This window comes from Pinus tabuliformis, chromosome 8 (assembly GCF_031772625.1).
Source record: "Pinus tabuliformis cultivar Carrire ecotype Pingquan chromosome 8, CPIR1, whole genome shotgun sequence".
Taxonomy (NCBI): Eukaryota; Viridiplantae; Streptophyta; class Pinopsida; order Pinales; family Pinaceae; genus Pinus; species Pinus tabuliformis.
Window position 1 is genome coordinate 1,519,175,736 of NC_142294.1, and position 25,632 is coordinate 1,519,201,367.

The 25,632-nt window shown below is 40.0% G+C and overlaps 1 protein-coding gene across 4 annotated transcripts; it reads right to left on the reverse strand.

The window, feature by feature from the left end:
- Positions 1–1,123: 1,123 nt before the first annotated feature.
- LOC149241667 (uncharacterized) lies at positions 1,124–24,373 on the reverse strand. 4 transcript variants are annotated; one of them, XM_089374043.1, is made up of 9 exons: positions 23,164–24,362; positions 22,986–23,106; positions 20,653–20,706; positions 19,811–19,958; positions 18,865–18,954; positions 18,404–18,458; positions 18,133–18,255; positions 1,646–1,702; positions 1,124–1,544 (listed from the first exon to the last, which is right to left on the reverse strand). In XM_089374043.1, the coding sequence occupies exons 1-9, from the start codon at positions 24,185–24,187 to the stop codon at positions 1,420–1,422; spliced, it is 1,797 nt and encodes a 598-aa protein (XP_089230169.1). In that variant the 5' UTR covers positions 24,188–24,362; the 3' UTR covers positions 1,124–1,419. The 4 variants fall into 4 exon arrangements, 3 of the variants coding, with proteins under 3 accessions (XP_089230169.1, XP_089230167.1, XP_089230168.1); XM_089374041.1 differs by having other exon boundaries at positions 22,986–24,362; XR_016246594.1 differs by having other exon boundaries at positions 1,489–1,544; positions 18,077–18,255; positions 22,986–24,373.
- Positions 24,374–25,632: the final 1,259 nt, after the last annotated feature.

Below are 25,632 nucleotides of genomic sequence, written 5' to 3' on the forward strand. Positions count from 1 at the left end.
AACCATTCCCCCAAGTTGTATTCAAACCTCAAGTTGTATTCAAAAAAAATAAAATGAAAAGAGGGTTTGAGATCAGTGGTGATGTCATCAATGGATTGTCCTTATGGATTTGCCTCGTGTAAAAGCCAAGCCAAGAAATTATGAATAGGATACGATTTGGCATGGGAGAATTAATATTATTAAAGATACCCTGCCATGGGCACGGACCTATTATCTTTGCCACCCTCATGATCAATCTAAATGGTTGTGTTGACCTCAAAATTGGCTTCCTCTCCGCAGAAATAAAGCTGGAGAGGGAGCAAAAAAAACTCCTAAACAGAATAGACACAAAACTACCAAGCATGAGGTTTCTGGGGATAATCCCCTCAAAACGACTCGCTTCAGCTGGCAGAATTTAGAAGCTTTACGCATAGCCCTAGGAATTGTTATTAGGCACAGGGCCACCACGATCCAAAATATGTGAAGATTGGAGGATAAGGTCCGGGACAAAAGGCAAGTACCTACAATGAGCAACTTGACATAGAATTGGAGCCCATCATGCCGAAAACAGTACTCACAAAGAGCCGAACCTATATTGGCACACAAAGGTGAAACTTCCCTAGCATATGGACACAATCTCGCAGAGGATTTCCTACCAAAATTTTGCATAGTAGGGGCATTGAATAAAACCATTTTGGATCCATATTAGAGGAATGTGATTTTCTCCTCCACTATCACAAAGCTTGACAATGATCATAAATCCATTTTGCATCTAACCATGTAGTAGAAATGTATGGCATTGGCTCACCCACCTTAACCATATAGGAGTTGTGAGTGGCAAATTGATTGACACAAGAAGCACAACGGACCCCGTCATCTGAAATCAGAATATTTCGTGCACATAATCAATGTAAATATCTAATCAAGTTTAATTTGGAACACGTAAGTACTCAGACAAATCAATTTAATAAAAAGCATCTCGCTCTTGCATTGAACCAAAAATTTATCATGCCTGTTACCACAACAATAGAGGCCCGTTTTATGAAACATTATGCCTGTTTTCCAGATATGCCCTGCTAAGATATACAAGATTCTTTCCACTTAGCTGCTAATAAACAAACCAGTGGTGCTGATGTAAGATTCAGAGCACGGTAACTAATTTGTTTCAGAAAAAATTTATGCTGCCAAGCACACAAAATAATCTACCTTTACATAACTGTTCAAAATTTTCATGCTTTGCAACAAAACATAATAAAATCATCCAAACCTATACAGCAGCATGATCGAAAGCACTGACCATGACAAAAAATTCATAACAATAATATAAATTAACCACAGTTCTATGGCTAACAATCCTCTTTCACTATCTAACTATACTTGATAGTTGGTTTCCTTCATGCACATTCCACTGCGTTGAATACTTCAAATGTGACATTTCCTTCAATATTTTTTACTTCTCTTACGCTCAAGAGTCTCTATATTTGCAAAATATTTAGGTGGTACAACACCTTCAAAACCCTCTGTCAAAATCACTCCATTTTCAGAAATGAAAAGCTTCATTCCATCTAGAAAGAATCAGTGAAAGAATTGCATGAGCTCCAACGTTATACTCGATAAGAAATTCATTGAAAAACTAGCATAACCTTGAAAGAAAATACACATTTACCTTGTAGAGCCTTTTTTGCATCCAAGTATATCAACACTTCACAGTTACCGCGCATTCCTATCAACAGAATGCAAAAAGGTAGCAAAATTAGAGCAAATAAATCGAATGCATATATTGTACAGCATCCATGAGTATTGACCAAGACTAACCTTGTTGAAAATAATAGCGAGAAAGGGTTCCTTGATTTGTGCCTTAATCAAAGGAACCACAACAAATTTCTCCTTGGCATGCTCGAGTTTCCTATAAGTTAGGACGAATTCCTAAGATCTAGGAAAGTTCTTAAAAGTTAGGAGTTATGAAGCAGTTAACTGATGTGTTAAAGTGGAAGGCTGAGTTATTAGTCTTCTAGTGCAAGTTAATTGAGGAAAAGATCATGTGTTTGAGTCTCAAGTCCTTGATTTGAGATGGGACAAGTTGCATGAGTAGTTAACTCGTGCTAACGCAATCAATCACAAAAGTGAACTCCTTAATTAGAAACTCACTAAACTTAGCCATTTGAATTGGCTTTAAAAGGAGGAAGGAATGAACGCACAATTTGATTCATTGTCTTGTGAGCACGAGTTGGTGAGACAAAGCAGTAGAGAGCGCAGGTTGGTGCTCGCGTGACTTTGATAAAGAGCAGATAGGGATCAGCAATCTTGCAAGGGTTTCAAGCCTGGTTCAAGGCAGGAAAACAAGTTTGTTTTCAGATTGAGACAAGTTGCATTTGTAAGAGATCTAATGCTCAGTTTCTATCAATAATCAAGCAAGGATTTTCGCAGTTGGGTTCCCGAAAAATAGTGTTTGAATTGTGTGATTGTGTTTATTTCTGTTCCTATTCCACTGCAAAAAGTACTAGCGAAATGCTGTGTTTATATTAAAGAAATTATATTTCAGATTGCTCATATTAACAGTTGCAGAATTAAGGAAATTCTACATGGTAACAGAGCATGGATCAGAATAAAGATAGCACATTCAAGAGCAAATTCGTCATAGTGAGCGGGCATATTGGTCTGCGATCGCTGCAACACTTACGAAGAAAGTTCAGGTGGAGCAAAGGAGCAAGATAGGGTCTCTTTGAAGTCTGGACAGGGCCGAGTTAAGGGCAGTTTGCAGGCAGCATCTAAGGGCAGTTCTGGAAGAGATTTGAAGGCCAAGTAGGTGGGCTGTAGCAGCTGCTACAGGTAGCCCTAACTAGGGCAAATATCCCAGAAGATTAGTGCACAGGCCAAGGGTTTCAGACAGCTGAAAGGAGTCTTCAAGAGGTATGTATGCCATTCTAAGTTGATGCAATGTGCAGGGTGATAGTCCAGGTTGGACAATGATTATTTGGCATCTTAAACTGTTAAATTATGGCATGTTCTTATGCTTACAGCAGTTTACTTATTTTTCTTCTTACTACCCACAGATTAGCAATCACATATACATTAAGTAAAGTGCAGATAGAACATTAAATGATCAACAGAAAACAAGCCAAGACAAGAGACACAAGATGTGGCGGCTAGCCAGGGACAAACCCCAATGCGGGGAAACCCTTTGATCAAATCTTCTTTTATCTTCAATAGTTCAACAAAGAGAAATAGTACAAAATCTGAATTCTGTAATTTTATATCAGCAGCAGCAAACCCTAGATCAAAAAATTCAAACTTGGTCAAACTAGTTGTAATTGACCTCTAAAACGCTTGGTCAATTTCCGGTCAACTTGTCCTCGAATAGCCTGAAAAAACAGCCCTTGAACAGCCCCAAAAGTAAAGTCAATTTGCAGATTTATGAAGTCAACTTGCAGCCCTAAACTAGGGCAGTCAATACCGGTCAAACCAGAGGTCAGATCACCTCGATTTTCGTGCCAAAAATTGCGACCTGCCTAGGAGAGGCAACCACACCCAATCCGCACACTTCTGGAAGGTCAACGCTTGGTCAACGCTGGTCAAAGAGATGACCTGCTGCCCGAGCGTCCTCCTTTCTGTGTCTTCCTTGCCCTAGGACGTCTTCCTTTCAGCCACACGTGTGAGAGAGAAAGAGGCCCTTTTTATGCGTAGGAGAGAAAGAGAGAAGATGAGTGAATGAATTGTCCAAATGAGGAGGAGACTCCTTGTATTTATATGCAAACGTTGAGGGTGAATAGATGTGACTGTTGGGCTTCTGAGCCTACATAAGTTTGCTGGCCGACCTTGTCAATTTGTCCATAAACAAAATAGATTCATATCTCCATAAATACTTATCGGAATCGGATGATCTTTAGATCAATCCTACACCTCTCGATGAGAGGAATCTAGAAAAAATATCAGAAGCCATAAATAAGGTGATCCACATGGAGTTTGGCCCTAGTTGCCAATTTTAACACTCCCTCTCAACTAGGGAGAACTTCATCTGTAATCCGTCAGACCGTCACTGCTATCCATCCATCAAATGCACTGTCATGTACAGCTTGACCCCACTCTGCTCTGCTTTGCTCTGCTCGAACTATGAAGAAGAAGAAATGATCAAGGATGTATCATACCATCCTCCACTGACCCGAAGTCAGTCTCAGAGTGTGAACCACTCTCACTGATCCCAGATCAATGGAGGTCATCCTAGCATAGGGAGTACGGTAGATACAACGATGCGTCCATCGATAGTACTACTATGGTCCCTATCCTCATTTCCCTGCTCATTGATAAGAGGAGAGGTACTTCCCATGAGTCCCAGACTGCATGGGTTGGATGCCTCGACAGGAGAACTAATCATCCTGTCCACAGGGGAACGAATCATCATGTCCAGTGGATGCCACGGAGAACTAATCATCTTGGTCCACAGGAGAACTAATCATCCTGGTCCACAAGAGAACTAATCATCCTGGCCCACAAGAGAACTAATCATCCTGTTCCACAATTGCCACGGGGTGTCACAGGGGAAGGTTGAACCTTTAACCTATACATAATGCACCACCAGGGGATGGTGAGACACCCTGTGGTCACATGTCGCTCCAAGAAGTACCCCGCGCCCCCCCGAAGCTCCCAGAGCTCAATACATCATACTCAACCCTCATAAGAGGGTCTCTGAACGACACCAAGCCGTTCTCGGAAATTCAGGTATTTGACCTTTCCTAGGGGTTTTGTCAAGATGTCAGCGACCTGTTCATCTGTATCGATATGTTGGAGCCTTATTGCTCCTCGCTGCACCATATCTCGAATATAGTGGTACTTGATATCGATATGCTTGGAGCGATCATGAAATACGAGATTCTCTGATAAACGAATCCCGCTCTGGTTGTCACACAGGATCACGGTGGTATCCAATGTAAATCCAAACAGCTCACAGAAGAGCTTTCCCAACCAGACTGCCTCATAGGAGACCATGCTAGCAGTAATGTATTTTTCCACGGTGGTGCTCAAAGCCACCGACTTCTGCTTCCTGCTCATCCAGGATATCGAGGCAGATCCCAAAGAGAAACAACACCCGGAAGTGCTCTTTCGGTCCACCACACTGCCTGCCCAATCAACATCAGTATACCCAAGTAGTCTCACATCTCCGACAATGTATCTCAACCCATGAGTGATTGTGCCACGAAGATATCTCAACAGATTCTTGGCACCAATCCAATGTGAGTGGTGAGGCTCAACCATATGTTGACTCAATGTGTTGACTGCAAAGCATATATCAGCTTCTTTAGATCCCCTTAAAGTAGGAATATTGTCTACTTTGCTAAGAGCCATATCTTCGTCAAAGGTGACATCATGACTAATCTTGACTTCCCTTTGACCAACGACATAGATTCTATAGCCCTTAGTATTTTTGCTATAGCCCACGAAGATTCCTTTCTTTCGAGATGCACCCAATTTATACCTTTTCTCTTTAGGCACATGAAAATATACAGGGATTCCAAAAATTCTAAAATGAGATACGTCTAGTTTCTTACCGGTGAACATTTCTTTGGGAGTCTTGGAACCCAATGCTTAATGAAGGCATCGGTTTTGTACATATACGGCGGTATTTGCAGCTTCGGCCCATAGAAACTTTGGAAGTCTTTGATCATGGAGCATATAGCACGGACAGCTTCCACAATTGTATGATTCTTCCTTTCCCGCCACACCATTATGCTAAGGAGTATATGGTGTAGTAGTCTCCCTCTTAATGCCAGCCTCTTTGCAAAAGTCATGAAACTCATTGGATTCATATTCAATCCCATTATCAGTCCTTAAGGTCTTGATTTTCTTTTCGGTTTGATTCTCGATCAAGGCTTTGAAGTGCCGACACCAGGAGAACACTTCATCCTTCTTTTTGAAGAAGTATATCCAAGTCTTGCGAGAATAATCATCTGTAAAAGTGAGGTAATATAAATATCCTCCCAAGGAGTTCACAGGCATCATATCGGATATGTCAGAGTGAACCAACTGCAATATATCGGAGGTCTTGCTTTGGCTCAAGGAGAATGGTCCCCTTTTGAGCTTTCCTTCGGCACATCCTGGACATACACCTTCTTGCTCTAATCTGAACTCGAGCATCCAGGTCACCATTTTTCTTACATCGGGTAGAGATTTATAATGAAGGGGAGCAAACCTCCGATGACATGGTTCGGACTGAAGAGATGTGTCACAAGACATGACACCCAGCGGACTTCCTCCGACCTGATATAATGAATCAACTTGAAACCCAAGAGTAAAAGCATCTTTAAAGTTCTTTTTCCATACACGTACCTTGCCATCACTGAAGGCCACCTTGTAGCCTTTGTCTTCCATTGCCGAAATGGACACCAGGTTCTTTTTGAGATCAAGTACATATAATACATCTTGTAAGTGGATGGTATTACCCTGATTCAATTGAAGAGTGACATTTCCTACGCCTTTCACGGGATATTTTAAATCATCTCCAAGAACAATTTCCAGGTTGGTTTCCTTCTCTATCAGATTATAGAGAGCTTCTTTGTAACCAGTGAAGTGCCTTGAAGCACCACTATCAATAAGCCAATTTCCCAGCGAGTTCGAGGGAGCAGTAGTAGATAGAGCTGCTGGTAGATAATATTCATCTTGCTTATTGTTAACAGTGTTAGATTTATACCTGGAATTTCTTGCCTTCTTGAATGGTTGTCCTCTTCCTTGATTTTCGGCACTTCTTTTACCTCTGCCATTTGACCTGTCATTCCTTTGATTGCCTTGAGAGGGATTTTAGTCATCGTCCCGGTGTGAGTCCCTTTTATCAGGGCACTCCCTTGCATAGTGACCCATTTTATTGCAATTGTAACATCATCCTTTTCTTCCACCCTTTGGTCCAACCTTTCTTTTGAATTTAGCCCCGGAATTGTTTCTTCTTTTAGTATGAGAAGAAAAGGCAGAGGGATGACCTTTAAGTATGGCCATTTCTTGCTCTTCCATCCTTGTTTCTTCTTGAATGCATCTGGCCATTAATTCCTCAAATCCAGGAATTACATTATTGTTGAGAAGCGTAGTCCTAAATATATACCATTCAGATGGCAGTCCTCCAAGAGTTATGAGTGTCATTTCCCTGTCAGGAATTACTTCCCCAATAGATAGGAGATCGTTCTTGATCTCGGTGATCCTTAAGAAATATGCTTGCATACTCTCATCTTTTCCCTTCTTAATTTCCTTCAGCTTATTTCTAAGAAACAAGACTTGATTTGCATCATTAACTTTAAATAAATTCACCAGTCTATCGTAGATTTCCTTGGAGGTGTTCAGCTCGGAAACATAGGCCACCAAGCGCTTGTCGATAGAGTCCTGGATGATCTTCCTTGCTTTGACTTCTCCCTTGGTCCATTTGTTCCTAGCAGCAGCGGATGCATTTGATGGAGACTCAACGATTCTGTCTCTCACATGGTCCAACACTTCCTGTTCTTCTAATGTTAGATCGAGAGACATCTTCCATCCGTGAAAGTCAGACTTCTCAAGGAGTTTGTCTTCAGCAGAGAAGTGTGTTGAGGACCCCATGATTTCTTTAAGATAACCTTGCCAACCTTCTCTTCGGTGATTGCTCTTGCTTGGGATTTGTCTTCACCTCTGCTCCGATACCATGTTAAATTATGGTATGTTCTTATGCTTAGAGCAGTTTACTTATTTTTCTTCTTATTACCCACAGATTAGCAATCACATATACATTAAGTAAATTGGAGATAGAACATTAAATGATCAACAAAAAACAAGCCAAGACAAGAGACACAAGATGTGGCGGCTAGCCAGCGACAAACCCCAACGTGGGGAAACCCTTTGATCAAATCTTCTTTTATCTTCAATAGTTTAGCAGAGAGAAATAGTACAAAATCTGAATTCTGTAATTTTATATCAGCAGCAGCAAACCCTAGATCAGAAAAGTCAAACTTGGTCAAACTAGTTGTAATTGACCTCTAAAATGCTTGGTCAATTTCCGGTCAACTTGTCCTCGAACAACATAAAGAAACAGCCCCAAAAGTACAATCAATTCGCAGATTCTTGAAGTCAACTTGCAGCCCTAAACTAGGGCACTCAATACCAGTCAAACTAGAGATCAGATCACCTCGGTTTTCGTGCCAAAAATTGCGGCCTGCCTAGGAGAGGCAACCACACCCAATCCACACTTCTGGAAGGTCAACACTTGGTCAACGCTGGTCAAAGAGATGACCTACTGCCCTAGCGTCCTTCTTTCTGCGTAAGAGAGAGAGAGAGAGAGAGAGAAGATGAGTGAATGAATTGTCCAAATGAGGAGGCTCCTTGTATTTATATGCAAACGTTGAGGGTGAATAGATGTGACTGTTGGGCTTCTGAGCCTACATAAGTTTGTTGGCCGACCTTGTCAATTTGTCCATAATCAAAATAAATTCATATCTCCATAAATACTTATCGAATTCGGATGATCTTTAGATCAATCCTACACCTCTCGATGAGAGGAATCTAGGAAAAATATCAAAAGCCATAAATAAGGTGATCCACATGGAGATTGGCCCTAGTTGCCAATTTTAACATAAACGCAATAAGGAGGGTTGTTGGTAGGTGTCAAAAGAGGCCCTAAGTCCATATTTGTGAAGGATTTCAGATCTGGTAGGAGAGGCAGAATTAGAGGCCCTAAGTACAGTCTAGTGAAAGACTACAAGACTGTTAGTGCGCAGGTGTTCAAGAGCTCTCTGGGAAGTAGGATGGCGTTCCAAGGGTTGAGATCATACCACTGTTTAGAGAGGGCATCGAACTTCATTCCATGGAAAAGGAGGATCATGGGGTTGGAGAGTTCGTCGAAAACACTGTACCACCACCATAAGATCCCCAACAGTTGACCCAGCATACTAAGAAGGATATCAAGGCAAGGAGGATTATTCTAGTTCCTCATATCCATGGGAAGAAGACAGCGTATGAGATGTATCAAGCCATCTTACAATTATATCAGAGTACAAGTGAGACAAAGAAGCTTGCTCTTAAGGAGAAGTTGCGGAGTATTTGGATGAGCAAGGATGAGCCCATCATCACATATTTGTCAAGGTTCACTCAGGTACGAGATGAATTGGGTGGTGTGGTTGTGGTTGTATCTGATCATGACCTTGGGAGTTTTACCTAACTTGGACTTCACAAATCTTGGAAAGGGTTCCAGGATGTTGTTTGTGGGAGAGAGATACTTTCCAAATTGGGAGAGGTTTTGGACTAACTGCATACAAGAAGAGATCCGAAGAGGAATCATAGAAGCGAGATCAGTTATGACAATGGACGAGCAGAACCTTTCCCTAGCAAGCAAGGCCAAGGGCAAGAATGGCTAGGGAGAGGGTCGAGTCCAGTCAAAAGGGCATGACGAAGGATCTAAATAAGATCAAGAGCTTCTATTTCCATGAGTTTGAGCACTATGCTTCTAGTTCTAAGTGTCCTAATCGGAAGAAGAAGTCCAGTAAGTATCATGTTGTTGCATTAGTGAAGGTAGATGCATTTTCTGCCCAGTTCAAGAAATATTTCTCATTGATTGATTGCATGGCAAGCTCAGCAAATAGCAGTATTTGTAATATTGATTCAGGAGCATCCTTCCACATGGTCTGGCACAGGAAGAGTTTCGGCCACCTGATGGAGAAGAACATGCAATTTCAGATCAAGCTAGGAGATGATGGCATGTATGCAGCTAGAGGCGTTGGTATTGTAAGCGTTTAAAGGGAGACAGGTGATCCTCTTCATCTTAGAGATGTCCTTTATGTTCTAGGATTGAGGCAGAATTTTGCTTTTGTAGCTACCCTTGAGGACAAGGGATATGATATCATTTCAGCAGAGGTAAGGCGTACCTCCGGTACTTAGCTTCTGGATGTAAGAAGCAGATAGGTGTGAGGTTGAAGAATCTCTACAAGTTGTAGGTAGAAACAAGTGCAGCCTTGAGCAAGGCAGGGAGAGCATAAAGTAGAGAAGTGGTGGTTGAGCGAGAGCAGAATAGAGCTCTCAAGATGAAGCCTCAGCCAGTATCTCCGTTTCAGTCTAAGCTAGTTGGCAGTTCAACTGACCACCAAGATGATGAGACCATAGCCCAAGGCGAGTGGAGGTAGCCACTCAATTAGAGACTTCAGTATATGGAGAGTTCGAGCCAAGTGGGCAGAGGATTTGGTTAAGGGAGATCAGAAGAGAGTTGAGTCTCCCAGCATCAAGAAGCAAACACAAAGGTACACAGGGTACATGGCACTTTTGACTAAAGAGGTGGACACGCAAAGCATGGTGGGAAAGAACACGTCTTCAAAGCAAATTCCACAAAAGAAAGCAAGGAAGCCTTCTAGTTCTGAGGGAGCAACTGCAATAGCGGAGAACATGGTAGTATTGGAGACAACCCCAAGTAGACGAGGTTCTTCCAGGAACACATTCCTCGCTAAGAGGGAGTGTTGAAAATAATAGTGAGAAAGGGTTCCTTGATTTGTGCCTTAATCAAAGGAACCACAACATGGCACTTTTGACTAAAGAGGTGGACACGCAAAGCATGGTGGGAAAGAACACATCTTCAAAGCAAATTCCACAAAAGAAAGCAAGGAAGCCTTCTAGTTCTGAGGGAGCAACTGCAATAGCGAAGAACATGGTAGTATTGGAGACAGCCCCAAGTAGACAAGGTTCTTCCAGGAACACATTCCTCGCTAAGAGGGAGTGTTGAAAATAATAGTGAGAAAGGGTTCCTTGATTTGTGCCTTAATCAAAGGAACCACAATGAGTTTCTCCTTGGCATGCTTTAAAAGGAGGAATGAAAGCACAATTTGATTCATTGTCTTGTGAGCACAAGTTGGTGAGACAAGGCAATAGAGAGCACAGGTTGTTGCTTGTGTGTTGAGGCTTGTGTGAGTTTAACAGAGCGCAGATAGGGATCAGCAATCTTGCAAGGGTTCCAGCCCTGGTTCAAGGCAAGAAAACAAGTTTGTTTTCAGATTGAAACAAGTTGTATTTGTAAGAGATTTAATGCTCAGTTTCTATCAATAATCAAGCAAGGGTTTTCCTAGTTGGGTTCCCTAGAAGAATAGTGTTTGAATTGTGTGATTGTGTTTATTTATGTTCCTATTCTGCTTGTTAATTTTAGGTATGTTCTATGCTTAGAGCAATTTATTTCAATTTTCACAATTAGCTCCATATCTTTTCCAGATTAGCAATCACATCGGCATTAAAGTAAACTGCAAATAGAACATAAACATAAATCGCAAAAAACAAGCCAAGACAAGAGGGCACAAGATGTGGCGCTAGCCAGGGACAAACCCCAATGTGGGGAAACCCTTGATCAATTCTTCTTATATGTTCTTCAATAGTTCAACAAAGAGAGAAAGAGATAGTACGTTTACAACAGAAGTCAACACTTTGACTTATCTAGATAAGAGCATAGACCATCGTTGTGCTACATTTCGTCATCATGTTGCACCTCACCGCGCTGCACCATGCTGCACCCATCATCACTATGCTGCATCTCATCACGCTTCATTAATCATGATTGTACCCATCATTGTACTGCATTATGTGCCATTGCTGCACCATGTTGCCATCCTGACCTATGTGTTGGCTGCACCTTGCTTGCTTGTTGTCCCTAGCATGCTTGTTGTCCTTAGCATGCTTGTTGTTGCATGCTAGTTGTCCCTTGCATGCTAGCTGTAACATTGCATGCTTGGTGTATTTGCTGCTAAGTACCATACAACTGTCCCAATGTTAGTTAGCTATCCCTTGCATGCTGCTCTCCTTCGAAGACAGATGCTCCAGCTGTTTCGGCAGTTCTCGCAGTTCCGGCTGTTCCCGATTGTTCCGGCAGTTCCGGCTGTTCCTGGTAGTCCCAGCTATTCCCGACAGTCCGGCTTTTCGGTAGTTCCGGCAATTCCGGCTTTCCGGCAATTCCAGCTTTTCCGGCAATTCTGGCTTTTCCGGTAGTTCCGGCTTTTCCGGCAGTTCCAGCTTTTCTGGCTTTTCTGGCAGTTCCAGCTTTTCTGGCAGTTCCGGCTTTCTACCCTCTAGATCAACGCAACGTTATTCCTTAGGATCTCCCCTCCTACTAAAACCCAAATACAAGTAGAGAGAGGAAGAGATCCCAAGTGTGTTGAAATGACTTGAAGGCCACCTCTATTTATACTAAAACGTTGAGCACATGAGGGGTTTATTTGGTTGCTGGCCGACCTTGACGAATTGTCTTATAATGCAAATAAATTCATAACTCCATGAATACTTATCGGAATCGGATGATCTTTAGATCAATCCTACACCTCTCGATGAGAGGGATCCAAGAAAAATATCAGTTGCCGTAAATAAGATGACCCGCATGGAGTTTGGCCCTAGTTTCCAATTTTAACACTCCCTCTCAACTAGGGAGAACTCCATCTGTTGATCCATATGTTCGACTGTACTATCTCTGCCATTAGTGCTCTGCATTGCTCTGCTCTGCTTTGCTCTACTCTACTGAACCATGAAGAAGAATTGATCGAGAATGTCTCACACCATTCTCTACTGACCCGAAGTCAGTTTCGTCTGAAGAGAATGTGTCACATCACTCTTACTGACCCGAAGTGAGTTTTATTGATCCCAGATTAATATCACAAGAGAGAATCTCAAACCACTCATACTGATCCTAGATCAGTTTCATTGATCCCATATCAATGTCACAAGAAAGTGTCTCAAACCACTCATACTAATCCCAAAGCAGTTTCATTGATCGCAAATCAATGTCACAAGAGAGTGTCTCAAACCACTCATACTGATCCCAGATCAGTTTCATTGATCCCAGATCAATGTCACAAGAGAGTGTCTCAAACCACTCATACTGATCCCAGATCAATGGAGGTCATCCTAGCATAGGGAGTACGGTAGATACAGCGATGCGTCCATCGATAGTACTACTATGGTCCCTATCCTCATTTCCCTGCTCATTGATCAGATGAGAGGTACTTCCCATGAGTCCCAGACTACATGGGTAGGATGCCTCGACAGGAGAACTAATCATCCTGTCCACAGGAGAAAGAATCATCCTGTCAGTGAATGCCACAGAGAACTAATCATCCTGGCCCATAGGAGAACTAATCATCATGTTCCACAATTGCCACAGAGAAGAAATCATCCTGGCCCACAAAATTAATCATCCTATTCCATAGTCGCCACGAAGAACAAATCATCCTGGCCCACAGGAGAACTAATCATCCTAATCCACAGTTGCCACGGGATAACTAATCATCCCGGCCCACAGGAGAACTAATCATCCCGGCCCACAGGAGAACTAATCATCTTGTTCCACAGTTGCCACGGGAGAACTAATCATCCCGGCCCACAGGAGAACTAATCATCATATTCCACAGTTGCCACGGGAGAACTAATCATCATGTTCCACAGTTGCCACGAGAGAAGTAATCATCCTGTTCATAGCGCACCACCAGGGGAGGGTGAGTCGCCCTGTGGTCGTATGTTGCTCCGGTAAGTACACCAAGCCCCCCAGAGCTCCCAGAGCTCAATGCATGCAACATGCAGGACCCTTATAAGAAGGTCTCTCAACGACTCCAAGTCGTTTGGGAAAGTCACAGATTTGACCTTTCCCCGAGCCTTTGACAAAATGTATGCGACCTGTACATCAGCCTCAATGCAATGGAGCCTCCTTGCTCATCAACTTACCATATCGCAAACAGGGCAGTATCTGATGTCTATCTACTGGAGCAATCATCGATTACGAGATTCCTCAATAATCGAATCCCCCCTCTGATTGTCACAAAGAATCACAGTGGTATTCATCATGTGTACAAACAGCTCACTTAGGAGCTTCTGCAACCATGCAACTTCACACGAGATTATACTCGTAGCTATGTATTCGATCTTGGCGGTGCTTATAGCAACTGACTTCTGCTTCCTGCTCATCCATGATATCGAAGCAGAATCCAAAGAGAACCAGCACAGAGAAGTGCTCTAGTGATCCTCCACACTGCCTGCCTAGTCAGCATTCGAATAATCATGCAGTTTCATATTTCCGGCAATGTATCTCAATCAATGAGATTGTGCCTCAAAGATATCTCAGAAAATTCTTGGCACCAATCCAGTGAGGCTCAACCAAATATGAGCTCACCATGCTAACTGCAAAACATATGTCCAGACGGAAGTTCACCAAGAACATCAACGCAAATGAGTTTATGAAACTCAGAGGCATTTCCCAAATCTGGTCCGACATCACTACCATGTAACTTTTGAAAGTTAAGATCCTCAAGGTAGTCACAGGCTTGCAGTTTATCATTCCACATCCGGAATCCAACTCCCTCTTACTTCTGCAAATGAGAGGGTCTGCACCTGTCAGAAATAGGTCGTCCTCATAAGGTGTCGATATGAGAGGTCTATCATCCACAACCTTCAGGTAATGGTTTGGATGGGTTTCACTCCTCGTGAATCTCAGCTTCATCATACAACTATCAATCCTCTCATACTACGCCCGGGGTGTTTTTCTTCAAGCCATAAAGGGCTTTCTTCCACCTGTATACATGAGATTGCCGATCATGAATCTCAAACTCCTCAGGTTGTTCCAAACTTGTGGACCTGCTGCATGAGGGGAATGGTCCCCTTATAAGATTTTCCTTCAGTACATCTCAGACATGTACCTTCATGCTCTACTTGAATTCAGACATCCCTATCACCATTTGACTCACATCAGGTAGGGCCCCATAAGTAGACCTCCGGTGTTATAGATGCGATATGTCAATTGACATGATCCCCAATGGACCATCCTGCAACTTGATACAAATTGCCAACCCTGAACCCATGAGAAAAAACATCTTTGAAAATTATATTTTTAACACGTACCTTTTCATCGATGAATGCCACCCTAAAACCTTTGACTTCCATTTTCGAGATGGACACTAGGTTCTTCTTGCGATCAGGTACATAAAAGAGATTTTGTAAATGAATCGAGTTACCCTTATTCAATTGAGAGTTAACATTCCCTACACCCTTTTTGGGATAGGTGGCATCGGCTCCAAGTATAATCCCACGATTGTTTCCATCTCTACCAAATTACAGAGTGCACCCATCTATCTGATGAAGTGCCTTGAAGCACTACAATCTATAAGCCAGATTCCCAAAGAATCTGAAGGAGAGGGCCAATACAAGATAACGCTTCTTTATCTTATCAGAAACAACATTTGATTCTTCATACCTGGGGTTCCTTGCTTTCTATGAGAGTCGGTCATTTCCTTCATGACCTGCATTACCTGTCATTCCTTTGATCATTGAAGATGTCCCTGGAATGATTGTTATCATCATCAAGTGATCTGTCCCTGCCATTCAGACACTCCTTCGCATAATGGTCAAACTAGTTATCTGCCTTTCCTTCCACCTTGGGATCTGGTCTTACAATGAAGTGATCTTTAGGTAGGCCATATTCCGCTGCGCCATTCTGATAATATTCTCCACTTCACCTTCACCCTTAGTGAATTTGAAGAGGGATGAGGAATCCACTAATCCTTTTGTCCTTTCCCAATTGTCTTCGGTGATTACTCTTTCACTCTTGCTTAGGCATTGTCTTCACCTCACCTCTAATACCATGTTAATTTTAGGTATGTTCTATGCTTAGAGCAATTTATTTCAATTTTCACAGTTAGCTCCATATCTTTTCCAGATTAGCAAACACATCAGCATTAAAGTAAACTGCAGATAGAACATAAACATAAATCGTAGAAGACAAGCCAAGACAAGAGGGCACGAGATGTGGCGCTAGCCAAGGACAAACCCCAATGTGGGGAAACCCTTGATCAATTCTTCTTATATGTTCTTCAATAGTTCAGCAGAGAGAGAGAGAGAGATAGTGCGTTTACAACAGAAATCAACACTTATAAGAGCATAGATCATCTCCAAGAAGATGATACATGAGATTAGTTGAAGACATGCTGCTTCAACTAATTCTCCAAGGTGACTCCTTCACCTATCGTTGTGCTGCATTTCATCTTCATGTTGCACCTCACCGTGCTACACCATGCTGCACCCATCATCACTATGTTGCATCTCATCACGCCTCATTAATCATGACTGTACCCATCACTATACTGCATTATGTGCCATTGTTGCACCATGTTGCCATCCTAACCTATATGTTGGTTGCACATTGCTTGCTAGTTGTCCCTAGCATGCTTGTTGTTGCATGCTAGTTGTCCCTTGCATGCTAGTTGTAACATTGCATGCTTGGTGTATTTGCTACTAAGTACCATACAACTGTCCCAATGTTAGTTAGCTATCCCTTGCACGCTGCTCTCCTTCGGAGACAGATGCTCCTGCTGTTTCGGTAGTTCTCGACAGTTCCGGTTGTTCCTGGCAGTTCCCGTTGTTCCCGACAGTTCTGGCAATTCCAACTGTTCTCGACAGTTCCGATTGTTCCCGACAGTTCTGGCTTTTCCAACAGTTCCGGATTTTCTGGCACTTCCAGCTTTTCTGGCAGTTCCGGCTTTTTGCCCTCTAGATCAGGGCAATGTTATTCCTTAAGATCTCTCCTCCTACTAAAACCCAAAGACAAGTAGAGAAAGGAAGAGATCCCAAGTGTGTTGAAATGACTTGAAGGCCACCTCTATTTATAATAAAAGATTTATTTGGTTGCTGGCCAACCATGACGAATTGTCTTATAACGCAAATAAATTCATAATTCCATGAATACTTATCAGAATCGGATGATCTTTAAATCAATCCTACACCTCTCGATGAGAGGGATCCAAGAAAAATATCAGCTGCCATAAATAAAATGACCCACAAGGAGTTTGGCCCTAGTTGCCAAGTTTAACACCGCTGCAAAATTTAGTAGAGAAATTATGTGTTTATATGAAAAGAAATTATATTTCAAATTGTTCATATTAGCAGTTGCAGAATTTCATGGATTCTCTACAAACCTAGCAACTCAACTTTCACACTTTGACATGGTAGAACAATGGTCAACATATTTCCAATCAGTGGACCGTTGTTTCAGAATTCAAGGTTGGGTTCAATAAATTCTAGGGTTCCCAACTTGACATGTTTATATATATATATATATATATCACTGTCTACCCTTTGGATGATAGCCGTGTAAAGAATAGGATGCAAACAAAGGAGAAACACATTACTTTCAAATATGAATAATTTGATATTCAAAATATACTCTGCTGGCAATAACAAAAGTCTCCACATGTTCATGGAATTTGTTATAGTTAAATAATGACACTAACTGAAAATCTGGCATTATTGTGCCAAAAAATAAAAATAAAACACCACTTTTATCTGTATGTCATACTCTTTTAAGTTTTTATACTGTTGTTCACAGGAACATGATTGCAAAGAGAAATGAGGTGCATTTTACAGCCTAGCATGGATAAGACGTGTATCATCTATCTGTAACATTCAACAACTAAAATCAACAAAACAGATCTTTTAAGAACCAAAAGATTTGCACCCAGATTTATTTTTTACCCCTCTTGCTGTTTAATAGATCCTAGGTTAATATGGATCTATGCTGATTTATTTATTCAGATATGTTACTTACAACCTGCCTTGTTTTGATGCTGGCTTTATGATATTCATACAGATTTATAATTCAAAAGAATACCTTAAATTGTATTGTACAAAGGAAACGAGAAACCAAAGGAGCAAAAAGTTATTTCCATCCTCTAACTTGCTAGATATGTGGAGAGATGAAAAAACAGTGAAAAGCAAAATCTTTAAAGTCTAAAAAATCAGTAGCTGTAGCATTTAAAGTAAATCTAAAGAGTTTCAGATATGGTATGATGCTTGTGATGTGTAAACTACATCTAACAAGAAGTTGTTGATTTGAAGTGGAATGACGATATTGTTCTTCTGCCAACTAAAATATACCTACTCTAATATAATGCATCTGTGTGTGTGTCGCCAAGGTCTCATAACTTGCATTTAACTGTTTCTAAGATTTTGGCTAATGATGCATGGAGTGCGTTCTTCCTGTGTGTAAAACATGTTTCCGAAGTGAAAAGATGGTCAAAAATATAACCATCAGCCAAGCAATCAGAAAGTAAATGCCTTGGGCAAGCATAACTGGCATATCCTATGTATAATGGCATACCTATTTAGTATTTTCTGTAGGATTCCACAAAGATAGAAATTCAGAAGAATTCATACCACTAATAACACCACTGTCTTTTGATAAACCTCTTGCGAAGTGGACATGATTCCTTTTCATGCGTTTGAGACCATCCTTCTTAATCGACTCCAGACAATTCAAATAAGTCCCATGTACACACACTGCATTTAGTAAAAAAATGTTAATACAGAAATGCAGCAGCACAAATGAAATTGAAGACTGCTAAAATCAACAACTTTCCATTCAGTTTCATCTTGTAGAATGCCTCAGGAAAAACAAAAAAAAGAAGTGTATGGTACAATTTCTCACCTGGAACTTCTTCAGCTGACAGAATAGGTTTTAACAACTCTTCTGAGTCTACCAACTGCCCAGTAAAACATGGACCAGTCAAAAACTATTTGAGATAAATTTCTCAGCTTCAAATAGATAGCTGCTACATTAGAAAGTGGGCAGAGACAAATTCGACATTCACATTACACATATATGATCTAGTTGACTTCAACAGTTAACTGAAAGGGAAAAATCTGGACCAAAATTCCATATCAATAGCAGTATTAAGGAGAATCATATTCCAAACTCTAAGATAAATTGCACGATAATTTAATGCAGGTATTACTTCAATGCCAAATTTCATCAATTTTAACATTAAGTTAAACAATTTAAGATTCACAAGTTAGCACCATAAACAAATTAAAAACAAAAAGGAAGATATAATCTACATGTCACAAATAGAACACAAAATGTAGCAAGAAGCAATAGCTGAGTAATACCTCAATACTATGTCCTTGGTTTGCTCTAATCATGAAAATTCCCACTTCTTCCCGTAAACCAAAGCGTTGCTTATTATCCCTCTTTACTGCCTGGCAAATTTCAAAGTTCAATGAAATCAGTCACCAAATTTGCAATGTGGTAGCTTAATCTTTAATACATACCTATGCGTTTGAATAATGCATAAGACTCAAAACAAATGCGACAAATATGCCCATAAAATGCTAGATTAAACATCTAACAGATCCATTCTGAAAACCAACCAGTAAAACAATAAGGTCATTATATTCTTCCCGTGAAGAAACCAGAAAACATTTTCGCTATGGGGTAGAAGAGATGTAAAACATCAAATGCTATTACGGCATATGTTCCTTTCTTTAAGTAATAAAAGAGTCAAATCAGATAACAGTGTATTCTCTGAATATGAAAAGTAACAGAATAAACACTCAAATTTGTATGGACTCCCAGAAGCTCTTTTGACACTGCCTAAGTTGTAATCAATTTTAAATAATAATAATAATAATAATATCCATTTTTAAGGTCACAGCCAAGCCAAACACCAAATTGGTGTATGAGACCCCCTTGCTTATGGGACAAGGGACCCACCTCCGCGCAGCGATTTGACTGCTAAGTCTACGAAGGCATACATACTCTACCCATCAAACCATCCCTGAAACATGGCTAGCCATTCATATATCAACACATGGAGAATGGCTTGTCAACATGACATTCAGTATATAAATGCTGAAAAGTGCCAGGGATTAGAAGCTTTGGTGACAGGTAAAATAAATTATGTCAAAGCAAATCAAGAAACAGTAATATTATGGAAAATTAAAAAGGATATGTTGGTTCTGCTATTGGCATCACATTACTAACTTAGGTACAGTATCTTACTGACAGACAGATTACAAAAAGCATGGTCTGAATAGATTGCCAACTCTTACTCACCTCTCTGATATCATCAACAGAGTGAGAGTAAAGGGGGACTCGTGCATGAGTTTTTACATTCAGCTTTAACAGCTCTTCAACTGCCACATATCCATCATTTCGAATGTTCAATTTCAATTCAACAGCTCTATGCCGCAAAACAGATGACCTGCAGCAATAAGAAGGTTCAGCACTAAAGGATTTGTGATTAAATTATTATATTAGATACAAACATATACATATAGCCACAAGGGTTGGCTCAAAAGGTCACAGGTTAAATTTGGTCAAGTCCCTTCGGATTACCAGCTCCTTTTGCATTTGGCAGTAAGAACAGGCACTTTCCTCTATCTGGATATTTCAAATGAGTAATTACAGAATGAAAGAAGTAAATAGATCCCTGCAGACTGGACACAAGCCCATGAATCTTAACAAGCCACAGTAGCAAAAGTAACCAAATAGGATCAGAAACAGGGAACAAATTATGTTTCTATTGATTAGTTGATAAGGTCAGTTAATCTGCCTTTGTGATCCTTACAAACAACTAACATTTATTAAAGTAAAACTGTAAAATGCTAAAAAGATTGTGATGATATATGACCATGACACCTTGACTCGGAGATGAACAATACCAATTCATTTTATTAAGCCTCTTTACACAATTACAAGCAGAAGAGACAGGTATGATGTTTAAACAAAAGATGCAAAGCAGTAAGAAATAATGGGTAATGCAAGAAAGATTAGAAACTTAGGAGAATCCACATAAGCCAGAAACCAAAAGCAACTAAGGTCTGAATTAAGGTAAAATAGAAAAATTACAATTTAAAATTCTTATAAGCTAAATAGTAAAAGGAAAAGTTGTTTACATGACATGACCTAAATTCAACTTTAAATCTTCTGCCATGGACCAGTCCAAGTACCTGAGAAAAAGAGCAAGGAGGTAGCCTTAATAAACAATGGAATCTAATATCCTTGAGAAACCTTTAGAGGGACCACTGAAATATAGGTACCTGCTGACTTAAGCAATTTAAATAGTCCCAAGACATTTAAATACTATTCATCAATTATTTTATTTGTTACTAAGACACATAATGAGATAGAATTACTATTAGCCATATTTAAGTAAAATGAAGTAAAAGCGGAGCTATTTTCGCATTCCATATGTGCATTATGACATGAGCTGGGCTAAAGAAGTCTCCCTTGAAGAAGAGAGTCCTCTCATAAGAGCATATAAGCCAAAAATTCTCACCAAGAAAATCACATTTGACCAGGCACATCAATATTGTGTGACAACATATGGCTATGGAACAATTGGCATAGCTGAACAATTACCAGAGCATGGAATAGGTAATGCATTAAATGCTTAAGGTCTAATATTCCAATCCCTGAGCAGTCTTGCTAGACTGTAGCAACTCTGTTCACATGAACAAAAGATTAATAGCATATGGTATCTTACTCAAGACCCTGGAATGGTGCTTTGAGTAGAAGTAAACAATCATAGAAATAAGGAAATTTTAGTTGCGAACGAATTCCAAAGAAATGCAGAGCAAGATTTGATTCCCTGGGGGAATCTTCATAAACAAATTGGCATCATTATAAATTAAAATAGATGAAGCCAATTACTTACTCTGTATGGTGAACTTGGGCAACCACATAATATGAAAAACAGCACTGGAGTGATGAAGTTGATAATTTAGTAAAAACAAGAATATCTCAAAGCTTATACATACCACAAATTCCTGCACTCCAGGGGAAAGGGAATGAAGCCATCAAACAGTTGCTTGCAAGGGTTCAAACTCCAAGGTAATATCCTTTGACTCCAAGAGCGCATAGACTAATATGATTACCAAAAATTGGTAAACTCGGGAAAAGAAGATGGTAGGAACTCGAAAGGGTTAAAAATTAGCTCAATTAAAAAGAAGCTTCACAAATAAGCAGCCATTCTTGTTTCAAGTTACCTTACACAGTCTAGAAGAGACTAACAAAAAGTTAAAGCACGTGAATGTAGAAGGTGGACTACACATGGAAAATGCAACACAGAAAGCAAATCAGCTAAAGTATTCTGTTTACAATGTCAAAGTTATTTCACTTCAATACAAATCCCTCAATCCTGTCATACAAATTTTTATTATTGTGGACTCTTTAATCAACAATTACAGTTATCTGTTAAGAGTCTTTGCCAGAGTCAATAAATGTAGAGCAGCATCTAGAAGAAGAGAATGCGGATCTCAGTCATTTCCCTACATTCTTCCAACAACAGACAATAATTGCAAAGAATGTTGCCACCGTTGTCATACTTGGCAAGGGAATTGTCGTACAGAGATTAAGGAACTGAAATTGAAAAATATCTATTTAGAATACTTTGATGAATTTTCGACAAAGACAAATGGACATAGGGCATTGCTTCAAGTTTCAACAGGTCTTGGATATTCCTCACACGCAGGCCGTGTTCTTTGCTCGGTCAATTGAAGGCCTTAACAGACTCATGAAAGACACCGAACTTTTACTTATGAAGACCAACCACACCATTACTTGGTTCTTGTAATCACTCAATTCTTCTTATAAACATGCTGTTACTCGTCCTTTAGGACATCAAAAATATCAAAGAAAAGTTCAATGAGAGCATCAACACTAGGGTACACTTCAGAAAAACCATGCACGTTTGTGCCAAAACTGTTTATGATACTTGTTTACCAAATGTTCCTTAAGTGCCGACACCCCCAACATATTGTGGACACAAGATTATAGTCATACCTTGGAAAATCTGAATCCGACACCAGCTCATCAGGTTGAACTTCTTACTCATATTCAATCCTCTTGAACAGAGTTAACTAGTAAGGGCGCCAAAGTAAATGGCTAACAATTGGGTGTAGATGTTACATAAACAAAACCCATTGATTTGAATAAAATGTCAAACCCCGTATTTTATTTTCATAAAATTTGGAAGTCTTCTTCTATAAAGGATTATAATTTTAACATTCCTACAATTCTGTTTATACAGATTTGTTACAAACATCAGTACCATTCTTGAATACATCGCATTTGCAAAACAAAATTCCATAGAGATTTCAAATTTGGGAAGGTTGTCTAAATAAAATTAGTTTTTTGAATTCAGAACAAGACCAGAAAAGCACAAAATACAGACATTAAAAAAGAACCAAGTAAAAAAAATATGTATTTAAGAAAGAAAATTTCTTACAACAATCGACCCAGAGCATCAATTCGATCGCCTCCTCCTCTTTGAGAGCCATCTTGCGCTCTGCCTCCTCCTCCTCCTCCTCTGTTTCCCCCATCATATTCTCCGCGTTGAGAGCCATAGCCTCCTCTCCTTCCTCCTCTGTTTCCCCCATCATATTCTCCGCGTTGAGAGCCATAGCCTCCCCTCCTTCCTCCTCTGTCTCCTCTCCCTCCATCAAACCTATCTTCTTTGTTCCCTCTCTGATCCTTAGATTCTGAACTTGACGATAAACCCTTGTTCATGACGCCCAGGTTGGAACCCTCAGCCCTCTGTTTCTTCTTCGTATCGAAACTAGAGGCCTGCAAGGTTACAGACCCAGATGGCTCTGCTACCAATTTTCCTGGACTTCTCTCAACGCGTTGAATTGCACCACCTGCTGCACCTTTGCTTTCTCGCACAACATGAGGGTTCTCTTGGACTTCCATGGATTCGCTTTCTCGGCTTCCTAATTCTGCAGATGGTGCACCGCTTATCGAGTTTCCTTCCGTAGGCACAACAATGTTATGCCCTCCAACTGAGAAATCTAACGTTTTTGAACCCCAAACTGACGGAGGTTTAAACCCACTTGGAGCACGCTCAGTTTCTGAACTCGATATCGACTTTCCTTCCATAGGCACAACAATGCTATGCCCTCCAGCTGAGAAATCTAACTTTTTTGAGCCCCAAACTGACGGAGGGTTAAACACACTTGGAGCACGCTCAGTTCCTGAACTCGAAACTGCGCGAGAGCTAGACCCGCATGGGCCACTGGTAGTTTTATCAGCAATATGACTTTGTGCAGAATTTCGAATTGTTGATGCAGAGTCCTTTGGGGCACACCCAGTTCCTGAACTAGAAACTGGGTGTGAGCCAGACTCACATGAGCCAGAGACAGTTCTATCAGAATTATGATGTGCAGAATTTTGATTTGTTGATACAGGGACCTTCGCTTTAGACCCCTTGCCCTTGCTCCCGGACCTCCCAGAGTCCATCTTTATAATTTGGAGACGAAAACAAGACAAACAGCGATGCCTAAACGGTGCAACCAAAACACCCGTCAGAGCTGGCCGCGCACAACCAACAATCGTATTCAATGAATTACCAGTAATCGTCTGAGCTCTGCTATGATGCAGCCACAGATACTGGTGAAGTGTGTAGGCTTGTACCTCAAGAAAAGTGCTCATATGCTTCCGACATACGTTATAAGACTAACCAGGACAAGAAAACTGGCCAAATATTCGCGGCGTTTCGCAGAGGCATGATTTCAAAAGAAGATGTGATTGATGTGATCAAAGCCAGGTGGAAGCGTTGCTTATATGAGAAGTTGAGAAGTTGGCGCAATGCAGGAAGATAACAAGATAAATTAAGCGTTTTGCAAAGTTGTGATTTAGGTGGTTTTTTTAAACGAACGCCCCTCACATCGTCGGCCTTTGTGGTATTTTATCAGAGTCGGTTAGCTAAGAGCATGTATTTTCTGATAAGAGGTTACAGTTACACATCTAATTAAGTTAGAGTATGTAACTTTAAATCTAAAGAAGTTAAAGTGAGCATATTTTTTAAAATTTTACAAAAATTAGGGTGGAAATGGATGGTATGGCTCATAAATAAAAAGGTTTTATCGTTAACCACAAGTTTTTTTAAATTAAGCATGGGTCTTTTATTTGACAAATAAGGGAATCTTATATATCAATATGTTTATCAATATGTTTGGTTTGGTTAAATAAGGGAATCTTATATATTTGGTTTGGTTAAATAAGGGAATCTTATATATCAATATGTTTGGTTTGATTGTTTTTAATTGAATAGTGAATTTTTTTTGAAAATTTAAATTGTGTACATAGTGTTTAGAATTATTTATTATTGTGTAACTCAAATTAAATTATAGTTTTGCTAGGATGTGATACATTAATTTTTTTTTTGCATTTTATGTTAAATTATAGTTTCGCTAGGATGCATAAAGTTGATACATTTTTTTTTTCATTTTATGTAAATTATTTTTGTGATTGTGTTTTTGTATTATTATTTTTTAGGTGTAGATTAGTTGGTGATAAAGTGCATTATCAAGACACTCTTTATGATATCATTGATTCAAATTTTGACTAGTCTTGTGTGTTGCATATGGGGTTGTGTAAGTACATTTAAAGTCTATAATTGTAATCAATGGAATCAGCCCCATGTCATATAAGTACAATCCTAACCTAGTTCTCAGTTTCATCGCATATAAATAATAAAAATAAAAAACATAATACTCGTTATTTTTTGGTTGGAGAATATATATTTCCGCAAGCTTACTACCATGATCTATCTATTTATTAGGATAGGGTCAAATTATGTAATAAGCAAGTTTTTTTCATATGAATTACTATGTAGGACCTTATGCAAAGTTGCATAGACTTAGGGATGGGATATTATGTTGTTCTTGATATGAAATATACTAAGGAATGTGAAAGTGACATTTTTTAAAGATTCTGGAAAATGACATTTGATGGTGTTTGTTCTAGTTTTGGAGTTGGAGTTAAGATGATATTTCACACGAGTTCTCAAATTTATTCTTATGCTTTCAAATTGGAGTTTCCTTGCACAAACAATGAAGCATAATATGAGGCATTATTCAAGGCTTAGTCCTTTC